We start from the raw sequence: 22,966 nt of genomic DNA, 5'->3' as shown, positions 1-22,966 counted from the left end.
ACATCTCATTGAAAAGACACACAAGCAGAGACTTCGGTGGCCAAATCCAGGAGAGGGAGCTCTGACAAACCGTGGGAGATGCTGCTCCTGTACTTCAGCACTTGTGAACACACATGGCACAAGCTGTGCACTCTTCTGCAAGAGTGGAAAGTCATTTCAGACTAAAAAACGCACTCCCAATAAAAATCAAACATCATGACAAGATCTGGATGAGTTTTCTTTCACAAATCCTTTTGTGTTGCCACAAATCTTTGTATATTGCTCACTTGTTTGGTAATGAGACATTGCCAGCAGAGGGCACACAAAACAAGTTTAGGTAACAGTGAAATAAACCCTGTTTCTACTGTGTCCCTGGGTATCTAGTAAAGATAATCCTGCTTAAAGAGCAAACTTCATGACTTAGAAACTGTGATATCAATATTTATGACCCATTTTAAAGTTAGTTGTTGTGCAGAAAGAATGGGAATTCCAATGCGTTCTTTATAACACAATAGGTTTCTACCTAGAAAACCTTATCAACTCAGATAGTCCCTAGGTTCAGACCATCTCTTTAACAAATGTGTGGCTATGGAAATCGTCTTTGAGGCATTAATCATGTCAGTTAAGTGTTTGGGCATGTATTTAAATGCCCTTCTCACATAGGGGACATATAAAGTGTGGCACCAATGATTTCATAAATAAGACTAGCACTACATTTCCATACCAATGAAGAAGTGAAGTAGCATCTCTTCGATTCTTAAATTTTGCTCAGAGGGTCTTCATTAACATACTTCTATGCGTACACTTGCAAACACTCTTCCCAGTATTCTTTTGTGTGAAAACACTTGTCTGTCTTCCTTGTCTTTCTCTAAACCACATTATACTGAGGAGAAGGTTAGCAAAAATCTGTTAGCAAATTTATTTCCTGAACACTGTTTCATCACTGAAGGAGATGCATTCAATATTAGTAGAATAGTGGAATAATTAATAGTGGAATTCCAATTACTGGAAGCCAGCACAAAGTAGTCCATAATCTGAATATACATCCTGTATTGGGTTTACATGGCAAGGGTTTGGTAGCAGAGGGGCTGGAGGGGTGTCCCTCAGTGAGCAGTGCCCAGCAGCTGTCTGATGTCAGGTCAGAGTCAGCTCCAGCCAGCTCTAAAAGGGACCCACCGCTGGCCAGAGCCGAGCCTGTGAGAGAGACTGGTTGGGCCCCTGGGAGAACAGACTGAAGACATGGATTTTTAAAAAAAAAATTGCTGCAGAACAGCAGCTGGTAGAGAGGAGTGAGAAAATGTGAGAGATAAACATTACAGCAGACATCAGTCATTGAAGAAGCAGAGCAGAGCAGATCTCCACGCTGCAGCCCGTGGAGGAGCCCCCTGTGGAGCAGGTGGATGTGGCCTGGAGGAGGCTGCGGCCCATGGAGAGCCCCCGCAGGAGCAGGCCCCGGGCCGGAGCTGCAGCCCGTGGAGAGGAGCCCACGCAGGAGCAGGGGTCTGGGGGGAGCTGCCGCCCACCCGTGGGGGACCCGTGCTGGAGCAGTTTGCTCCTGGGGGAGGGATGGACCCCGTGGTACGGAGCCATGTGGGAGCAGTTCTTGAAGAGCTGCTGCCTGTGGGCAGCCCCCGCAGGCTCAGTTCGGGAAGGACGGCATCCGGTGGGAGCAGGGGCTCAGAGAGGGACCGTGAGGGTGCGGTGGAGATAAAGTCTTAGGGACTGACCACAGCCCCCATTCCCCTGCACTGCTTAGGGGGAGGAGATAGAAGAGGGTGGATGGGTGGGGGAGGTACTGACTGTCACCCCACCACAACCTTCTTTGAGGTAGTTGTAAGAGAGATAAGGTCTCCCCCTAGCCGCCTTTTCTCTAAGCTAGATAACCCCAGCTCCCTCACCTGTTCCTCATAAGACTTATTCTGTGAGTATGCAGAGTGCTTAACACGATTATTATTTGTTGAGCAGTATTTTAACATTATACAACTCACCAGTAATACTCAACTATGCAATTGTGCCTACAAGTGTTAATTATTATATATATGTATATAAGTATACTATTTATTTCCAACACAGAGTAAGCACTTCAGTATTGATAAACATACACAGGCAAGACTATCCTCCCCTCTTATGTTAAAAACACTGCACCACTTCAGACTGTCAAAGCCACTATTTACCACACCTGCATGCCAAAGGCAGGCTGCCTCATGTGCTTTTTGTTTGTAGCATAAACTGTTTTCTTCACCTCCATTAAAGAAATAAAAGCTGGGTAGCTAGCTGAAGGCCTAACAGCTTTATTTCCTTAAATGCAAAACATACATTCAAAGAACCATCAAAACATATGGTGCATGATGTGAACATGTGACTCTTCATCCTCATTCATTTTTGAGAGGTAAGTGAAGCTGTTAAGAGATTATTCCCCAAAACCCTTACAAAGAATTACTCCAAAGGCTGAAACACTTGCAAGTAATTACTGGCTAATCTAGCCCAGGTGACTGTGATAAACCTCAGAGATTTCTTGCACAGTATGGTCCAGATAGCCTTAAAGAAAACAAAGAAAACACATTACCTAGGTGACTTCTGATCAGTGTGATTACAGTAACTTTAAAAGTCCTTTCAACAAGAGTTTAATAAGCTGTGTTTAATAAACAATCAAACAGCACATCTCCATTTCTGTGGGAATCATGATCTTCCTTTCTCAAGTCACTACTGACTGGGAAAGAGAAATGCAGATTTCAAATGCACCACTGTCTATTGAATGTATGTTCTGCCTCCCATGAGATACCAGTTCAAATAACATTAAAAAGACCCTTCTGTACCTCATCCCCTGCCTGACCATTCTGACAGATGTTACAGCTGTCTCCAATCCTTCATCTAGGATAACGCCTAGAAAATAGAAACAGTCTAGCCCATTAAGGTTTAACAGTAAATTGCCTCTTCACTGTTGTTGCTGATAGATTTGAATGGGAGCTAAAAACAGGTCTGTGTTAATTGTATGGTTTACAGACTTTAAAACACACAAGAAGAAATTCATTTCGCTGCATTTTTTTTCCCACAATCTCATGAATCATACTTTTATACATAAGGAATCTCTGAAAATTAGAACAGGTTGCCTCAAGCGGCACCCAATGCCACAGTATTCAAAAATCTAAGTGCAATAATGGCAACTAAGCACGCAGAGATCCAGACAGATATGCAACCTGCAGACTCATATTCTGTGAGTGCACATCCAGCCAGTGAAGAGACACAAACCTAATGGTGTTTATACCGATGACTGCTACTCCCTAACTAAGGAAATGACAACTGCTGAGAAATTCTACAGGTTAAATAAGGGGATGTTTGCAATCTCCCAAGCAATTCTCATTTCTTAGCATTTACATGTATGTGACAGTTTTCCTGGAACTTTATGCTAACTGCAATGCTTTAGAGGCAACGTTAAGACCTCTTTTTAATAAAATGTTATTTATTTATTTATTTTTAGCTTAAAAGGCGTAAGAGAAAAAAACAAACAAACAAACAAACAAAAAAAACCATGCCAGAGCAGTAGCAATGAAATGACATTCCAGTAACTTAAACCTATAAAAAAAACTGTTTAATGTGCTGTGTTGAAATCTCAAGCTATGACTTCACAGAAACAGTTAATTCCTATGGCCAGTGCACAAAACAAACATTAGGTACTACTGACATAGTTTTCTTAGACCAATACCGCTACTATTAAGCTTTATAGTTTAAGCTCCTTGTTTTTACCATTAAAATCTGCTTCCCACAAGAACACTGACAACTAAATTAATACTAAAAAGCATGAAATTCAGTCAGATGAGCTTAGGAATTGACTTCTGTTCTAGTCAATGGTCCAAATGTCTTTTTCCTGAAAACATTAACTCCAGCTGTTTATACGTACAAGGAAACGAAGGAAAGAAAATCTTTTTTGTATTTAAAAGACATGTGATCTGAAAGAACTATTAATACATTTTAGTTTAAATTTTATATTTAAGAATTATCGCCAAAAGGGTACAGTTAAGATTGCTTGAAGATGTATTCACGTATTTTAAACGTACTTCAATTTCTTTTTAGTTTTACTACACTTTGAATAAATTGACTTAGTAATGATTGTATTCCAATGACTCAAGACAGAAATATTATGTTAAGTATCTTAAAATTTTACAAACTCCACCACATTCACATAAAATATGCTTTGTCAAAACAAATCATTTTAAGGCTGTGTTTCTATGATTCAAAAGGTAATTTGCTAGCTCATGAAAGGTCAATTCTTGCTGAGCAGCTGGATGTTTTAAATCAGTGCTAGTATACAAACACAACATCATTTTACTTTTTACCAGAGATTTTAATTAATGTGTTAGTAGGGGAACAGTTGAGTGTTTACAAAACAGTAGTTTATTTGGGGGTGGGAGGATATATGACTCACAAGGCTCAAAAAATCCAGTATTCAGAATCAATAGAAAAGCAGAACTGACCTTCACAGCACTGTAATTCTGCTTATGTAATGCTTTAATATATGCCTTTTATTATCATATAATTAAATCTGTATTTTTCTCCAGAATATTTGGCACTGAACCCAGGTCCCACTACACGAAGCAACTACTCAGCTGGCAGAGCTTTTCTTTTTGGATTCTATGCAAGCCTACACTTCCTCCATAACTCATTAATATGAATCCGCTCCAATGATATTTCTCAATATTCTTGTGGACTTCCCATTCTGCTCTCCTCTACAGCATGCAAGCAGTTAGGAAACATTCATGAATTTATCTGCACGCTCCTCTCATGGCAAGGGATATCATCTCCAGTTTATGCTTTCATTCTTTAGTAGTAAAGAGGTTAAGGCAAAAAATATCTATTAAATTTGCATACTTGATTAGATGCCTTAAGATCTCTCATTACTTTTTTTTGGGGGGTAGGAAGGGAGGTCTTAGCACCTAAGGTACTTTACAAGCCTGTTGACACTACCTTCATAAAACAGCACAGGGAGGGATTTCTAAATCACAGTTCATCTGGTACAGACTGGCTTTTGTCTGTGAACGATCCAGTCTAAATTTCTACCATGACCCATGTGGTGTCACTGTGGTCCATGATTATTAATTTTTGCATTCTTTTCAGTACTAAGGACCCAAAATGATGAGATGTTGTATCACAGCCCTCTGGTGGGGTATAAATTTTATGTATATGCCAGCACGTGAAAATGTTCAAGAAAGACAGAGCTGGAAAACTGACCTAGGCAGAAGAAGCCAAATTCAGCATGGTACACATGATACTGTCTGTCTGAAAACTTCAGGCAAGCTATGCTGCAGACAGTTTTGCTAGAGAAGGAACTGCCTGGTTAGCTCCAAAGAGACCAAGGGATTAAACCAGTGCAAATGCAATGTGAACAATTAGGAAGCAGTACGTGACAGCAAAGCCAGGAGAATGTCAAGGAGTCAAGGTGACACATCTCAGCATCAGAACACAGCCCCTGTGTGTTTTCCATTGCAGACAAAAGAGCTCAGTCTTTCAGTTTGCAAACAGATATTTCCCCAAGCCCTGTGCACGCAAGCTTCCAACTCAAACCCTATGTTATAATTATTTTATAACACAGTGTTTTGTGTCAGTGGTGCCATAAACATCTTTAAGGAACTCTGCAGCACGTTGGCTCCTGGTCTGTTGTGTGACAGTTGCAGACCAGAATATCAGGACCCAGCTGGGCAGACCTGTGCGGTGTCAGGAGTTGAACTCGATGATGCTTATGGGTCCCTTCCAACTCAGGATATTCTATGATTCTATGATATACAGTTGCCACCTGCAACTCATACTTCATTCATTCCCTCTCTTCCAGCTTCTGCATCATGTACAACATGAAACAGTCCTTTTTATTACACAGTGCTGGTTCAGTCTCAATACAGGATCCACCCTGTACTCTTTCATACAAAATAGCCTACAATCAAATAATCTCTAATTGCCGGTATATAGAACAGAGGAAGGAAGAGTCATGGGACAGTTTAAGCTTTTCTACCCTTGAAAAAATACAACAGGAATTGGTATTGCTGTGGGGAGAAGACAAAAGTCTTTAAAATGCCCAGCTATTCATGCATTTTCATTTCTGGAGATTCTGCTTAAGATGGAATATAAATTTTATAGGTTTTATTATTATTATTATTCATAATCTATGCTCTCTTGCTTATGTCAGACATGTATTTTACACATTCTTATGTATGCCCTGTGAGCAGAAAATTCATCCTCAAATGCACATAATTAATCTCTGCAGCAATACAAAACGATCCTATTAACAGAATTGTTTTATGAACTTTAAAAGAAATTAATACACTTATGCATGTTTTAATAACTCCTCTCACTGGCCTAAAAATTAGGATTTTTTTTTCTAGGTCCTCTTTCATTGCAAATTTTGTCTTACTGCTCTGAAATTTTCAAAGATGAACTTTCCATAGAATCGTAGAATGGATTGGATTGTAAGGGACCCCAGAGATCATCTAGTGCCAATGGCCCTGCCATGGGTGGGGATGCCACCCACTAGATCAGGTTGCCCAGGACCTTGACCAACCTGGTCTTGAATACCTCCAGGGATGGGGCATCCACAACCTCTTGTGGCAACCTGTTCCAGTGCCACACCACCTTCTAAGTGAAGAATTTCCTCCTAACCTCTAATCTAAATCTCCCCTCTTTCAGTTTAAAGTAATTCCCCCTCGTCTTCTCACTATCTGCCCAAGCAAGAAGTTGTTCTCCATCTTTTTTAAGCCCCATTTAAGTATTGAAAAGCTGCAATAAGGTCACCCCAGAGCCTTCTCTTCTGTTCTGTAAGGCTGAGATACTCAACTCAACTTTCAAATCAATCATTTAAATACCATAACTAGTCCCTCTACAAAAAATGGTTATAAGCACTTCATTTTCTGTAATGATTAAATGGGCAGATTACTTCTTGCTCTTTTTCCAAAACCACACAAATATTACAGTTTGCCAAAGATGATTGCATGGTATTATAATAGGTCAGGGAGTTGCAACATTTAAGAGACATAATAAAACAGCAAGTCTTAGGGGAAATATAGACTTCATTTCTCAATGGAGCCCCATCGTTGTTCAGACTTTCTATTCAGCTAGAACTGGTTAGACACAGCAGGTATAAGGCAGGTGTAAATAGTAATGCAAGGCAGAAAAAGGCAAAGGCTACCTTTTTGTTTTTCTGATTTTCACAGTAAACACTCAAAAATGTATTTACCTGTTCAATTCAACCATCCTTCACAGCAACTTTTGTTAATTATGATACATTCACACATGCCATTTCTGTAGCTACTACTTACCAATTACCATAAACAAATGAGAGAAGAAGGAAGCATAACACTTCCAAAAAGGGGAAAAAAAAGCTAGCACCTTACCTCATGAATGAGGGCTACCAACATTTGCTGGAAATTGTGTCCCCTGCTAGCCAGAAAGCGATTAATAGGCTTGCCATCTTTGCCGATATGAACTGGAAGATCGTAACACAGCAGCATGCCAGCTTAAAGCGGGAGGGAAGGCAAAAAGAAAGCTCAATAAAAAATACTCTTGATATAGTTCAGAAGTTTTACATGTGACAACTGGGAACCCAAAGAGATGTTAAACTAAATCGAACCAACAATCTTAAAGCCTAAGTGGCATATGTAGACGTATGCAAGTGGCATAAGACATCACTGTTTCTTAAGCAGATTCACTCTCAGATTCTGATCCAATAAATCATTGGATTAAAGTGCATATACTTCCTTAAATCTAAGAAAGTGGCACCCTACCTGCAAGGCCTGGTGTCATTCCTGGTTGTTTGTTCCTCTCATACATTTTCAGCAAGAAATTTGGAACACCTGCCACAGTCTTCCCCTGGTCTGAGCGTGTGGCTGCTCCTCTCAAGGCGGAATGATACACACCACGGGGCATGTTGGTCATCTCCTGTTTCACAAGTGATGTTGCAAACTCTTCAAATGCTGGATAAAGCACAAAGAAGGGATCATAGAGGAAAGGCAACATCAGAGACTGGTGACTGGGAAAACAAACAAACCATGGAAAACCCCAACCGATGGACATCTATACTTCAGGGCATGTATGCTTAGCTAATCCAGTAATGACATATTTAGAATAAAGCTCAAGGTCAAGGAAAGGAGAACCCTTTGCAAGTCATTCTCAACCCATATTTGCTGCTGCTGCAACTTCAAGAAGCTCTGAATGTGTCTTATCAGACACTTGGGCAGAGAAGAAAAATAGCCTTAACTACTCTCTGAGCTGATGATTGTTTTCTTTTACTGTTACACTAGTTACACTGGCACAGGCTTGCAGAAGAACAAATGAGAAATTTAAATCATATTTCTCAACCTAGTAATAAATTTTGTCTTTGAAAACAGATTGTTCTTAAGGAGATTTAAGAGAAGTGCAATGAAAAGAGGGTAGATGGAAGTATAATGTGTCTATGCAAACGGGATACAGACAGAGAGACCATAGCAGTAGATGTTGTTTATTAGGTTCTGCGCTCTTAAGCCATTCATTTTATAGTCTAGCTAGGAATAAAGCTTACAGAATTAAAATAAAACTACTGCTCATTTGTGAAGTCAATCTGAAGTACCTCTTAGCAGCTAAGAGCCAGCATTATACAAGCATCTTGCAAACCTGATATGTTTAGGAGTCTGTTAGTGCTTTTATTATACAACCAAGTTTTAAGGGGTTTTATAATAACCAGGCTTGAAACTTTTTCTCAAATCAGATGTAGCCCTGCGTTGACTAGAAACTTGAGAACATAGGAGACAAAACAGCATTCATTTGTCTTTCTTAGGTCCCAGAAATACCTCTCACAGCTTGAAATAAAGTAGGTTTATACTGGAGCTTCCTTAAATCTCCTACTTTCACTAAGTTACCATATTTTTTGGCAATATTATTTCCCATATCAACTTCATAATGGAGCAGTAGTCTAAATCTGATAGGTTTTTATATCATGACAGGAAAGGTACCTATATCTGTGGATTTTTTTTCTACATGTAATGCCAACATATTTCATACAAAAAAACTCACAATGCATTTAGCAAATTTCACTACAGTGATTCAAGAAGAAACTATAACTCTTTGTCCCCAGTTCTCAATGATATATATTCTTCCAAGAAAACTAAATTTTATGACAGAAAAACACTACCCACCCACCTATACATTTATAAGAGCTTCTCTGTTTAGGGCAGTTACAGCAATAGAGAAAAAATCTGTAAGAGGCCAACTCTTTTCTTTCTCTGTTGTTAACTATCCACATTTACAGAGACACCCTAAGACAAGGAATACTCACTGCTGTTGCATTACTGCACTTGCTAGTCATGCCAAAGGACTGAATTGCATTAAAATCAATTCTTCGTGCAAGAGATACAACCCAAGGATTTAGGCTGCCAGATAGAAAAGCACTGAAATATCTGGGTAGATTTCATGAACATCTACATGTGCAGCAAATGACAGGAAATCTTATTTTAAAGCTTGTAATCAGTCTGAAGGAGAAAAGACGCGACTTACTTTACAGAAACAAAATTCTTCACAACTTTCCTGCAGAGATAGTCTCTGAATAACAATAATAAAACTAGTTGCTGTTTGAATTTTACAGTTTTGTTATATGTGATTTTTTTTCACTCTCTGACTAACAGGTTTCAATTCTCAGACATTCAGGACGAAAAACTACGGAAATCAAAAATAATCTGTAACAAAGATCATCATCAGGCTGCTCTTTAACATGACATTCCGTTATAAGAAAGCCAAAGGCCTGTACAGTCATTGTTGTTACAAATCTGCAAAGCAACCATAAGTACTGAAAATACTATACCTCCTAAAACAGAAGCTGGTGTTAGAAACAACAGTTTGATATATGAAGAACCTGGAACAAAAAGGTCCAGCTCCTTCTCCTCCTCCTCTTCATTCATGTCTGTCTCTTCCAGTGGGTCAATTTCTCCTCGTGCCTGAAAGATTAAAAAAAGAAATGTCAGCACAAAACCTCTGAATCCTCATTCATTTTCATGATTCCAAATGTCAAAAATAGCAACTAAATATGAAAAGTTCCCTATTCCATTAATTTCACTCCATTTCATTAATTTGAAGCTGAAAGAATTAAAGCTTTCCCTGTACCTAAATTAAATGCAGAATTGGTTGATAGAAATCACATGGGTATGTAAATCCATAATACCTGTAGTAATGAAATTGATCTTGACGTTCATGGACTGAAATAGTATTACTAAAATTTAATTTTCATTCTGATTCTTCCAGCATAGAGAAAAATAATGTTTTATATTGGCACTTTAATACGCACAGAGCATTTTCAATTTAAAAAGATAATTTTATATGAGTTTTGAGAATTTAAAGAACTACAACATATTCAAAATGCTTTCAATGAAAAAATATTTGTTTTCTAACATGTGTAAAGTAGCAGCACCGATAATACTGAAATACGCACTTAGCATTGCAGCAGCGTTAAAAGCTTTTCCTCTTTCTATCTTGTGCTCTTCTACACAAAAGCATTCTTCATTTGCAAGGTTTATGCTCAACTCTTCTCATTGATTTATATAAAGAAAGTATGGCTTTTAATTTTAAAGCTGCTTGTTTTGGCCTTTTCATAATAGGCAGTTACAACTCCCAAACAGAGCCAATCATATTAAAAGGCAGGAAATAAAATCTTACAGAAATATTTACTATATCATAAAGTACCAATGTAGTACCAATTATTGCCCAATCTACCTTACAAGGTTATTCTAAAAAGGAAGAAAATAATTCACATAGATGACCTTACATGTTCTTCTCCTTCTACTATTTCATTTTGTAAGGTTACTGAGTCAACTGATCAGACTGAAGTTTCACATTTTAGCAGCCCTCTACATACTTAACAAATTGTCCAATAAATAACTTCAATTCCTTTCTGGCTGCCTCTATCAACAAAAAAGTAAAATATCATGCTTTAAAAGTTCAAAACAAACAAAGAAAAAGTTTTCAGCTTAGTTCCAAAGAAACAAATCTCAAAACGACTTGCCCATTTCAGGAATAAGAGAGTACTAAGCACATATACTAATACTGTTCCATCTATTGCAGTCATAAAAGAGCTCCTTAGTGTCAAGGCTTGATTGCATGTATTATCAGAAGACCATAAAATGCAAATCAGGTGCCCAACAAATAACAAATAAACAAATAACCTGCTTAACTACTTAACTACTGAAAGAAGAAAAACTATCTTCTGACTGCTGAGCCCCTGCTTAGCCTCCACTTGTGGCTTTCTTCTCTCATAAACCTTAGTTATGCTAATCATATGCAATACCATCCCATTTCATTAGCAGGAGCTCATTGTCCTTCTATGAAGTTCCCAGGGTTGTCTCATACAGATGACACATCCTTCTAAGAAAATACAACTCATGTAAGCTGGAAGTGACATGTCTTCTGTGCTAAACATACAACATTGCTACCTGTTCAGGAAGGTGAAGAATTGTATGTTCTTCAGAGCCAAACGACGAGAGTGCTTTGTAAGCTGAAACTGCTACAATAGCATCCTAGAAAATTAGCAGAAAGAAAAAGACAATCACAAGCATAGCATATGGCATTGCTATATACTGGAAACCACAGACTAAAAGCCTAACCACTGAACACTGAAAAAGAATAACTGTCTTTTTTTTTGTTTTTGTTTAGACAGCAATGCTTTCCTGAGAAACTCTCCAAATTTCTTGCTTACTTTTATATACAAATGCCAACTAAAGACGAATTATATAGGCCCTGATAACATTCCAATTGCTATACTCCATTACTGTATTAAGTGTAAGTAAGTGGAAAAATAAACTACATTTAAAATAAATTTCTTTGCTTCTACTAGCCTTACAGCTACAATGGCTCAGCACTCCCACTGTTGCAATACCCCACCAAAGAAATCAGGTGTACACACCTGTGTAGTTGGTCTGTGCTGACCTATACATGTTGTACTTACCTAGTTAGTTTAAAGCCCTGTTTTTGGAATTTTCCAAATTGAGTTAGTTATCACAGCTTCAGCTTAACCAAGAGCTTTACCTTGTCAATGCTGAAGTCTACCAGGAGAATCAAACTACTTTGGTGTTGCAATTTTTATTGGGAGTTGTATATCTCAGGACCACCAGTTACCTACCACTTTTCATGTGCATCAAACTGCTTCAAAAACAGTGTTGAACAGTGGATGACAAGAAGAAAATAAGATTGCTGACACTGATAACCTTTTCTTGACAGAAACATATAAAACTTAATATTCAGTTATTAATATTTTCAGTTGTTACCTACCTTGTTTTGTGTGTTTTTCCAAAGGAAGCTTATAACTTGAGCTTTGAATTTCTATAAAAGCAAACAACACATGAACTCAGATTTTCTTTAAGCAAATAAGCAGTTGAAATAAAGGCAAGTTACCTTATACAATCTGCTGCTTCAACATGTACTGAACTAGGAAAGTGGAAGGGGCACAGGTCTGAACCATAAACACACTCACATGTCCTTACATTCTGGGAAGGGGGAAACATCTGATCAACCTTACAATGCAATTTCTCGCCTAGCTCCTCAGATTCATTAATGCAAGCTAAAATCATGAAACTCTGTGGAAATGAATTGGGCCAGGGGTGCAATTTTAAAGATAGTCAAAAATAAGCAGGCACTTATAAAACTCATATACAAAGATACATGAAAAGAAAAAGTATCACCTAAGTCCATACATACCTCATATTCATTTGTATTCACTGTTAATGAGGGAACCAGAGCAAACAATTCATTCAGTGCTTTTAAAATAAGGGGTCTTGTATCACAACTCAGCTTTGGTGACAGAGCATTCCACGTAGAACGAATGCAAACAACCTGAAGGGAAAGTTGGAGGCATCATTAATAACAGCAATCCCAACCTGCATGGCACAACATTTGCTTCCAGCACTTGCTTTCTTTCTTCCTACTCAGGAATATGAATTAATATAGGTTGCATTAAAAACAAACAAACAAAAAAAAAGCAGCTCCAAGCATGTTAAAAATACATTTGTATTAACCATCTCATAATGTATTCACTGATGTCATGCAATAATATTAGATGAAACCTCATCAGACAAAGCAGCTATCCAATAGGAATAAATAGAGTACTGCAGCAGTACAAATAAAGCTGCAGATGCAGAATCTATCTTCATATAACACAACCACTCTACTTGACTTCAGTTAGCTTATGAGCAGGCTGTCTCTGGAGTTCAACAGGATGGAGGCAGAGGAAGCTATGTTTCTCGGGAGCCCTCCAAAACAAAACGTCCTTAGTGTTTAAACACAACCAAATCCCAATGAATTTGTGGAACAGAAAGGAGGAATGTAAAGCTGCAGGAATCCAGAAGGCATTGAAAAAAAGTCAAACTAAAATAAACACTAATACCATAACTTCACGAGCCCTAAACTAAGCAGTTCATTTCTTGAACAATTGACACTAAAGGAAAAATGAACCACACACATGAAAAAAAATCATTCTGTGAGGAAGACAAACAGTAACATCATGCTTTTAACTGTTAACTTAGAAATACTGTGAAACTGGTTGAAAATCATGGAATTTATTTTTATTCTATTAATTTATTAATTTGGGGTCTTCTAATTTGAATTCCAAGTCCTCAGCAGACAGTAGCTAGGCTTACCCTTTTAAATCTCCCCTTGCAGTCCTATTAGGGGCCAGAAAGTTACTTTGCATTAAATAGAAGCTGATAGATAGAAGCCCCTCAGATATGTTTTTGCAATCCCGAGATATTAGTTCATTAAAATAAAAATCAACCACACCAAAATTTGGGAAATGCAGCTAAAACCAGGAGCATCTGCAGGCATCCATCCTACAAAGAATCCAGCATAAACTGGAAATTCATGCTCTTGTAGTTTTTCCCATTCAGAATGCCACTAGGGCTATAGGACAAATGCACCCTGGAAAACAAAGTAACTTGTCATTACAGATAATGAAATCCAATACTCAGAGCACCTTGCAAGGTGTCGTTTTGAGGCTGATATTTTTTCAGCTTAGAAAGCATGGATGAAAAAATAAATCAATTCCTCTAACAAAAAGGTAACACCACATTGAAAGAATTCTACCTTGCTCTTTAATACCTGTAGGGAAAGCTAAGTAATTAAGTTTCAAAACTTAACAGTCCTGGGGGTTAGGTGGCAAAAAAGACCATCAGAAAAGAATTCTCATTCCCGTCCAAGTTGAAGTGGAAAGTGTTACAGCTATGCTAAGCTAAAACTATGGTAAGTCTTATGGATCTGCTCAACAGATATATAAATATGTATATATCTTTATTATATACTCTAACAGCCAAAATTTATGTAAGATTCAGTTCCCTTTGAAGAACTTCTTCCCCATTCACATTCAACACTTGATACGCAATGACAAATCTCTCGACTTTTTCGCCCCAGTCAACTCCGACTTTCATGGCTCACAAGTGCATTATAAATTACACTTTCATCAACCCTTGTATTACAGTGTTGTTTCACAGAAAAAAAAAAAAGGTTCTATTTATCAAGTCAATAGATAATTCATTCCTATGCAAGATACTCAGAAGAATACTCTGGAAACATGCTTCATTTTCCAGGCCTCAATACAAACAGGCATTCTATTTTCAGCATAGCTCTAAATACATGAACAGTCTCACTAAATATGAGATCACTTTTTGTGCTTAAGTTCATGATTTTTCTTATGTACTTTACCAAACTATCTCTAATTCAAAGTCATGAGTCTATATAATGGTTAGCAACCACTCATTAAGGCATTCAAGATGCTATGCCTAGAAATTCAGAAATTCACACATTATTAGTATGAAATTTTACAGTAGAGAGAGATTAAGCTTTTGAATCATAAGAAAGGATTAGGAAGCAGGCATTAGAATTTTATTTTCTTAGAGACCTTGGAAGAATGAAACGGCTTTGATTTCTCCTAACTGTAAAAAGGAATACTGACAGAAAAGATGCACAGTTGTACTACATTCCTGCATGTAGTTCGTACTGGGTAAGACTTTGTCTTAAATTTTTACAAGTTATTTCATTATTTGTTTCCTGATTCCTCATTGCCTTAAGACCTAATTAATAGACAACTACTGGATTGCTGACGCATAAGATCATGCAAGTCACTTTCTTTGTGTGTTCATGTGTTTCTTGTATTCAGCTTTGAGAGCTTAAATCAGACCCTAAGACCTCGCATGAAAAGATCTGCTTTCACTCTCCAGCTAGAGCACAATGATTCCATAAACTGGTTTCACAAGCTGGTGCAGAGATACTGAGCAAATAAGGGATGTCATCCAGAAGGACCTTGACAGGCTTGAGAGGTGGGTCTATACATACCTCATGAAGCTCAGCAAGGGCAAGTGCTAGGTCCTGCACCCCAAGGTATTAGTTCATTAAAATAAAAATCAACCACCTGCACCTGGGTCAAGGCAATCTCAAGCACAAATACAGGCAGGGCAGATTAGAGAGTCTTTAGTCTGAGAGTGGTGGGGCACTGGCACAGGTTACGCAGAGAAGCTGTGGATGCCCCATCCCTGGAGGTGTTCAAGGCCAGGTTGGATGGGGCCTTAGGCAACCTGGTCTGGTGGGAGGTGTCCCTGCCCATGGCAGTGGGGGTGGAATTAGATGATCTTTAAGGTCCCTTCCAAACCAAGCCATTCTGTGATTCTGTGATGATATTGTATGTGGCTGTCCCACATCTACTTCTCCTGATATAAGTTTTATCAGAAGTAGTTTTTTTTGTTTGTTTTTAAGCCATTCATCTATAACTCTTTATTAGGTAAATTTATCTGTAGGACTAATGTACACTTGATATGAAAAAAGAAGCAGTCAATTCATCAACGAGCCTGTTTCTGAGAGTTGACAGAGGAGGATGTTGCAGTATCTGGTAGCACTGAGAACATTCAGGGTGAGGTGTTCAGGATGTTTCTATGTGTTAGAAGAGTTGCTGCCATCAGTGATGTCTTCAGTATTCATCCTATCTTCCATAAAGCTGAAAGACTAAGTCTTTACTACTACTCAGCTATTCAACACAACTTATTCAATTTACTCCATATAGTGAAGAAAATAATGAGTACCTATGCACACTGCTACTGTAATTACAGCACAGCAGTAACACACGATTGGCTCTACTTAGCTTTTCCTGGATATAAAAATAAGCTTTACCTGGTTCATTTTTGTCTTTCAAGATCTGTATGATGGTTCAATGAGTAGTCAATACAATATAATGTTTGGCACTTCTAGGCACTAGAAAATGAGTATAAGATATTCAGCCAGTTGCGTAGTTCTAGCTGAAGTCCAAAAGGTCACAAAGAGAAGTGCTTGTATTCCATAGGAAAACAGACACTATTATGGGTACAAAAAGTTGACCATTTTTCCTTGCAAGATTTTTCCAGTTGCCAATGTTTTCTCTCTGTAAGGAGCAATATATTCTAGCGAAAACTTCAACAATTTCCCAGCAGCATTTGATCAAATCCCACACTGCTCCCTGTGGAGAATTTCACTTTTCAGATGCTGTCACTTTGTCTAAAATAATACTGTCAGAGTAGTTATCTGTTGCTACTATTTATCTTTCAGATTTCAGACAACAACAATGGAGCAAAAAGCCACAAAGCAAAAACCAAACAAAACCAAAATAAAAACACGAACACCCAAACCCATAACAATGCAGGGCACAGAATCAAAGTCTAAAAGAAAAAAAAAGTATATACTGAGCCTTTTAAAGGGGAAACATACCCGAACTGCAAATTAAAACTTTTCCTTAAACAATCACTGCAACTGTTACAAAATTTTTTTCCAGATCTATGAAATTAAAACAAAACAACAGAAGACTCAGAGACAAATACAAATCCACCTATATAATGAAATTAAATTAAGAGATGTTTATTAACATATTCCATAAAGGCATTGAAAAAGACAGTTTTAGCATTACTCCGCATTGAGAAAAACAACATGCTCAATATCATAGCTAATTGCTGAATTAAGCAGTCATTTCACTGCCTGCAAAGAACACTTTAGCGAACAGTTTCAAAAACTGGAGATGCCTTTTGAGTTGAATCAATTTATGAATTGAAAACCCATGGGAATATTTCTATGGTAACGAACACTGAAGGCTAGAAACAATTAATCTGATTACATTGCGAGTGAAAACGATGCCTCCCCTTCCCATCTCTTGAAACACATTATCTGCAAGAATGAGAAATATCTCTTCAGTACCCAGAAGAACAGACATGTCTATTAACACAGTAAGTTCTTACTAAACTTATATGGAATTAAACTTACTAAACTTATCTTGAATTTTTAACTTGGTAATGAGCTGGTTGTCTGGAAACAGAAAATATACCTTGAATTAGAAACACAAATAAATTTGTATACTAGTGGAGTCTGATTAAAGGAGGACTACTAAATGATAAGCTAACCAAGACAGTTTCATTTAATTCTCTCCTAGAGTATTACACACATTATCCGCTTTCAGATAACAGGTAAGACCATTAAAAAGGCAATCTTTCTAACCTAAGTTATATGACAACCATATAACTTTGGAGCTCTCAGTACTTCTGGTACAAATATAAAACAGAATGCACTGTGTTTTCTTGTTCTATTTAAGTTTTACTTTAAAATGGCAAGCTTACTTCTGGACAACCTACTAAACAGAAACGTATTTGCTAGAAGGGAAAAAAATAAAAGATAAGATTTCCTGATGTCAAAGAGATAAAATGCACTCCTACTTCATGTGACCTACTGCTCTAAAAGTAGCAGATAAATAGCAACAGAAATAATGAGAAGCAAGTTACAAGGAGCAAGTTACCTCTCCTGTTGGGTGGATTGTGGACCACAACACTTGTGTAGGAGCAGTTCTCAAGGTTGTGGTTGACACAGCTGATCACTCCATGTGACCACTAGCATGCATAGTGGGACAATTACCATCTTACAGCCTATAAATTTTCTATCCTGAGGTAGCATCATATAAGAAGAGGGCTTTTCTCCTTTATTTTTTTGCAGTCAAGACATTTATTTTGCTCAAAACTTATGGCGTTTTGAAAAACTGACCAAAGCAGCATTGCTTTCTAACCTAGAAAACACAGTTGTGAATAGCCCTTATTTAACAGCTTTCTAAACAACTCCATCACCTCTTAGCAACCTTGAGATCACTTACTAATGTATGCAGAAAAGAAAAACGGTACCCCAGTACAATTGTAGTTCTTATTAAAACTGATCTGGTAGGTTCAACAGAAAGACAAACCAGATTCCTCAGTCTGTCATTGTCCCCACATGATCCTCAGGTGGCTATTCCTCAATTATTTGTCTTCCTCTCTTGCTTTTCTGTAAAATCTTTTGAATCTGAATATCCAAATAATAAATATGATGGTACCCATGTCAACATATTTTATTCACCATTTATTGCAGAGCAACCCCACATCTTTCACAATGATTGCCTGAAATCCTCCATCTCCTCTCAACTACAACTAGGACAAAACTTACTTGAATCTTTCCAGAACATGTAATTGCAGCAAAAGCCACCAGACACAACCTCTGCTATTAAATGTTATACCTAACAGCCAACTAGAGAAATACCTGCAACTTGCAAAAGTAAACGTCATACCATTGCTTTACATAACTGCAACCTACTATGTTAACAAAAAACAGACCCCTGCTGCCTTCTGAAATTTAAAGACAAATACAATACAGGAGTAAATCAGAGTAAATAAACCCATCTTTCTTTCAAATGTATTTTGCCCAATACTCCAACATTCCTCCAAAACGGGAGGTTCAGGCTGGATGTTAGGAACAGGTTCTTCACTGCGAGAGTGGTCGGGCACCAGAACAGGCTCCCTGGGAAGCAGTCACAGCAGCAAGTCTGCTGAAGTTGAAGAAGCGTTTGGACAGCAGTCTCAGACATAGGGTCTGATCTTTGTGGGTCCCATACAACTGAAGATATTCTATCAGCTGATATGATGGTGCTGCAGAGGCAGAAGTCCTTCTATTAATTCTGAGCATTAACAGCAGAACCACACCTCAGCATCATTTCCACAAAAAAAGGCTGGCTGTGATCATTCTATCCATTCTGTCTGCATTTAAATGTGAAATGCTTACAATGAAGTTTCAGCTACAAAATGGGAATTTTTGTGGACTACACAGTTTTCCAGTTTCTGCTAAGCATTTAGATCACAGTTTTCCTTAATTTATTTTGTGCCTGCAACGAATAGATGAAGACCAAACAGGAGATGTAAAATACAACTTAAAAGCCATTGTTAGTGTTTTTAAATTGCACAGTTTAAGATAACATTTAGTTTTTAATATACTTATTGTGTATATATATATTTATGTATATTTATTGTCATATTATGTGTTCTGAAGAAAATCAAATTTTCCTAAGCTTAGAAAAAGTAGTAACTTCTTCACCTAAAATACACCAATGATTTCAGTCTTCCTGAAGCTACTCATTGTCCAGAAAGCTATTGCTATATTCCATTTCTTACAAAGACTGCAAGAGTACTCGCTATTCTGTTGCTGAAACCAGAAGACGATGTTAGAATTTTGATAATAAAAATCAAATGAATTAACAAAATATATACAGCAGAAAAGCTTGGGACAGCAAAAATAAGTAGAAAGACAGAAGAAAATGTGCTAACACTGGCTACACTACATTGGTATGCCACAGAAAATGCCAGATCACTGTAGCAAATGTTTCCAAGATTAAGATGTTGGGGTTTGGCAGGTGCAGACAGAGGAACTGTTCATAATTATATAATATAATACAATCATAGGAAGAAGAATCATGTTTACACTGCGAACATACCTTTGATACTTCCAGCTTTCAAAAACCAGAAATCGCACCAGCAATGAACACACATTGAAACAAATTTGGTAGCTGACTTGAAAGTAAAGCTGGTAACGTGATTTTTATTCAGTAAGTTCAGATGGATAAAAAGAAGCGGAGGCACTTTTAGCAGCAGCAACGGGCAATCAGAAAATCAAATGTATCCTTACTATTGCAAATATTCTGACTCTAAGTGTTCAGCAGACCAGCCGGACTCAGCACACACCAATAAGGTTTCTAGGCAAGTTGTTTTACTTGTTCATTCATTGTTATGAAAAACTCCTACCTATACAGAGAGCTTATTCTGGCACAAAGCGGAGACCCTGGCATGTGCCTTCAACATCTATTCTGCACAGGTAAGACACTGCTGGCTAAAGAGTTCAAATATAAATTAGGTTGTTAACTATGGACAAGGCCAGTGATACAAAGTAAGGAAGATGAGAGTGAGCCATGAATCAGACCTGGTAAAGAGACAGAAACTTTGAGTCCAAGAAGAATGTAACGGTTTTATGATAATATCTCAGTACAAATTCATGTTTTTAAGAATACAGTTATTAAGTGTATGCTGTTTAAACAACATCCGGCTTTGTAATTCCTTCTAAATGTCAAACTCAGTCAACCTAATTTGTTTTCACATAAGTTTTCAGTTCATTATATTGCTCTGCTGTTTGCTTTCTGATCAATAAAACAAATAAATGTCGATTGAGGAAGTAAACAACAAGAAACCACTTCCACAAAAAGGCTGGAAAGGGGCTTAAAATACCATGCTTAGCATTTTCATTCTTGAATGTTTCTTGGCTTCCATACAGTACTTGACACATGAAACCAATTAGAAGCCAGGATAGATGGCCTCATAGCAGATACACTGACTTCTGTTGAAATCACATTAGAAAAAAATAAAAACAAAATTTGCCCAGAAACAGGAAATGTGGTCTGGCAAGAACTGTGTGTATTTTACATTTTTGATGCGCAAGACACTGTGTACTACTCATTAAAAAACCTTTAGTTAGACACACAAATAAAATAAAAAAGGGGCTTCGCCCTCCTTGTAAGTCATGCAAAAGCAAAACTAATACTCCCAATGCTATTCGTGTGGTGTTACTTACTTTGCATAAAGCCTTTACATTTACACCAAATGATTACTGCAGTCAATGAACTGGAAAACTATTCTTCCACAACATTTGACCAAAAAAATCAATGTTACAGCAAGTTTTTACTACAGCATTACTTTTACAAAGAAGCCTTTCTGAGACTCTCAGAACCCTGCTTTGACAAGTCACCGAACATATACAGTTCCCTCATCAACTACGTCAACACTAAACATAGGAAAATGTAGCTTGTTATACCAGTGCAGAAGTTGACTAAAAATTAGGTGCTCACTAAAATCCTGTGCCTAAGAAGCTACACGCTGAAAAGCTCAAAGAGATCAAATCCCTTTCACATGGTTATCTATTGAGACAGTGGCAGAAAGTGAGAAAGTACCGAAACAAAACCCTTTGACTACGACCTGTCAGGTTTCTGCTCTGCAGACTGGAATCTAAATACTAAATAAAAGATACACTGCATTACTTACCCCCAAATGGTTACCCAGTTTACCAAAACACAAGGGAATATACTCTATTAAAGTTTCAGTATCCCAACAATGACAGGTCTAGTCTCTCAAAGCATTACATTGTCATGAAGTTAGGGAAACAAAGCAGGCTCAAGATGGCCTGTAAGAATTAGGAAAGGAAAATGTTCAATGTCCATAAAGTGATTATTCCCTTTCTTCTACTCTGAGTACCAAGAGTGGTCTCAGACTTACCACTTCTCACCAGTAGTCCAGTACTTCTGTTCTCAAAGGATGTTTTTTTATAGGAAGTGATAGTCTATTTGTTATAGACTTAGGTCCTGGTTCTTTGCAAAAAACAAAGTCTAAACATAATCCAGCTTGGGAAAACACCACCAATACTGAGGCCAGCATTCAAAGAATGTCTATGAGCTTAAGAAGAGCCAAAGTGCATACCAAAAACAAATACATTAATTACCCTGAACAAGTTGGTTCTCTGTACCCATTGCTTGAAGCTATTTAACTATATTAAATATTAATGTCTATGGACTACTAACCACTTTCTGTGTTGTTCTTGAACTGTTGACGTGATTACACACGTATAATGTGCTAATGGCTGGCATCTTTTACTGGATCAGCTTAAATGCGGTAAACACTGCACTAAGAGTCAGGAAGCGGATAAACTTAAAATTGCTGTTTGGCAGTGAACGGGTAATCACATATTCCTGCAGGCTATCATTAGTCCACTAACTCAGACAGCCTGCACAGTCTACAGTGTGTCCAGAGGATGATTCTAAGCACGTCTGCATCGCCACGTCTGGGATGTCACTGCAAACAAGGGGTCTTGGATCCTAACTGTGGGGTTCACAGAACCACAGGACAATTTGGGTTGGAAAGGAGGTTTCTAGTCCAATCTCCTGCTTGAAGCAGGGTTACTATGAGATCAGGGCCAGTTGCTCACGGTTTTATCCAAATGCAACTGAAAAACCTCCAAGAACAGAGACAGCAACATGTTCCAATGCTCATCTGTCCTTATCATCACTAATGAATGCATTACATTAAAACAGAGCCTCCCCATTACAAGTGATTCCATTCCCTACCAGGTAAACTATGTGAATAAGAGTCAGAAGGGTAGTCCAGGAAGAAGATAAGACAAACGAGATGATTAACATACTTTTCAGCCAATCAGAATTATGTGCCAGATAGCTGTTCCTTTCATATCTGAAGGAAAAAATGCATGAAAGGGTGTTTTTGACACAAACTGTGATGCTGACTTCAATTCTAACCCAAGCACTGAGGGCTGACCCGCTGCAGTGAAAAATCACAGTACAGTCTCTCAGGAACAGTTAACTAATGCTGGAAGAAAGAAATTCTATTCACTAGAAGAAAAAATCTGTGAGAATTGAATGCGCTCAAAAAATAAAGTCTACTAGAGGAAAAAAAAAATGTCCGCAAGCAAAACATGAAACACAGTGACAAGGCAATTTAACCTTACCTCAGCCTCACAAAGTGCCTGAAGACCCTGTAATACTATAGCAGCAGGTGAAGCTTGATCGGGTTTTGTGCAGTCATTTAATACCTGGGAAATAGCAGCCAACATGTCTGCTCCATGCTGGTATGGCCTAAAGGGAAAA

General features: G+C 37.9%; 1 protein-coding gene across 1 annotated transcript in view; it reads right to left on the bottom strand.

The window, feature by feature from the left end:
* The window catches only part of FOCAD (focadhesin), a 116,883-nt gene that overhangs the window by 39,591 nt on the left and 54,326 nt on the right, over nucleotides 1-22,966 (bottom strand). The window contains 7 exon segments of the mRNA XM_050716575.1: nucleotides 7,356-7,477; nucleotides 7,746-7,934; nucleotides 9,794-9,926; nucleotides 11,415-11,498; nucleotides 12,250-12,300; nucleotides 12,676-12,810; nucleotides 22,828-22,954. Coding sequence (XP_050572532.1) covers nucleotides 7,356-7,477; nucleotides 7,746-7,934; nucleotides 9,794-9,926; nucleotides 11,415-11,498; nucleotides 12,250-12,300; nucleotides 12,676-12,810; nucleotides 22,828-22,954 — 841 coding nt within the window.

The sequence above is a fragment of the Cygnus atratus genome, chromosome Z, assembly GCF_013377495.2.
Source record: "Cygnus atratus isolate AKBS03 ecotype Queensland, Australia chromosome Z, CAtr_DNAZoo_HiC_assembly, whole genome shotgun sequence".
Taxonomy (NCBI): Eukaryota; Metazoa; Chordata; class Aves; order Anseriformes; family Anatidae; genus Cygnus; species Cygnus atratus.
The sequence above is the reverse complement of the archived record's forward strand: the minus strand, read 5'-3'. Positions and strand labels throughout refer to the sequence as shown.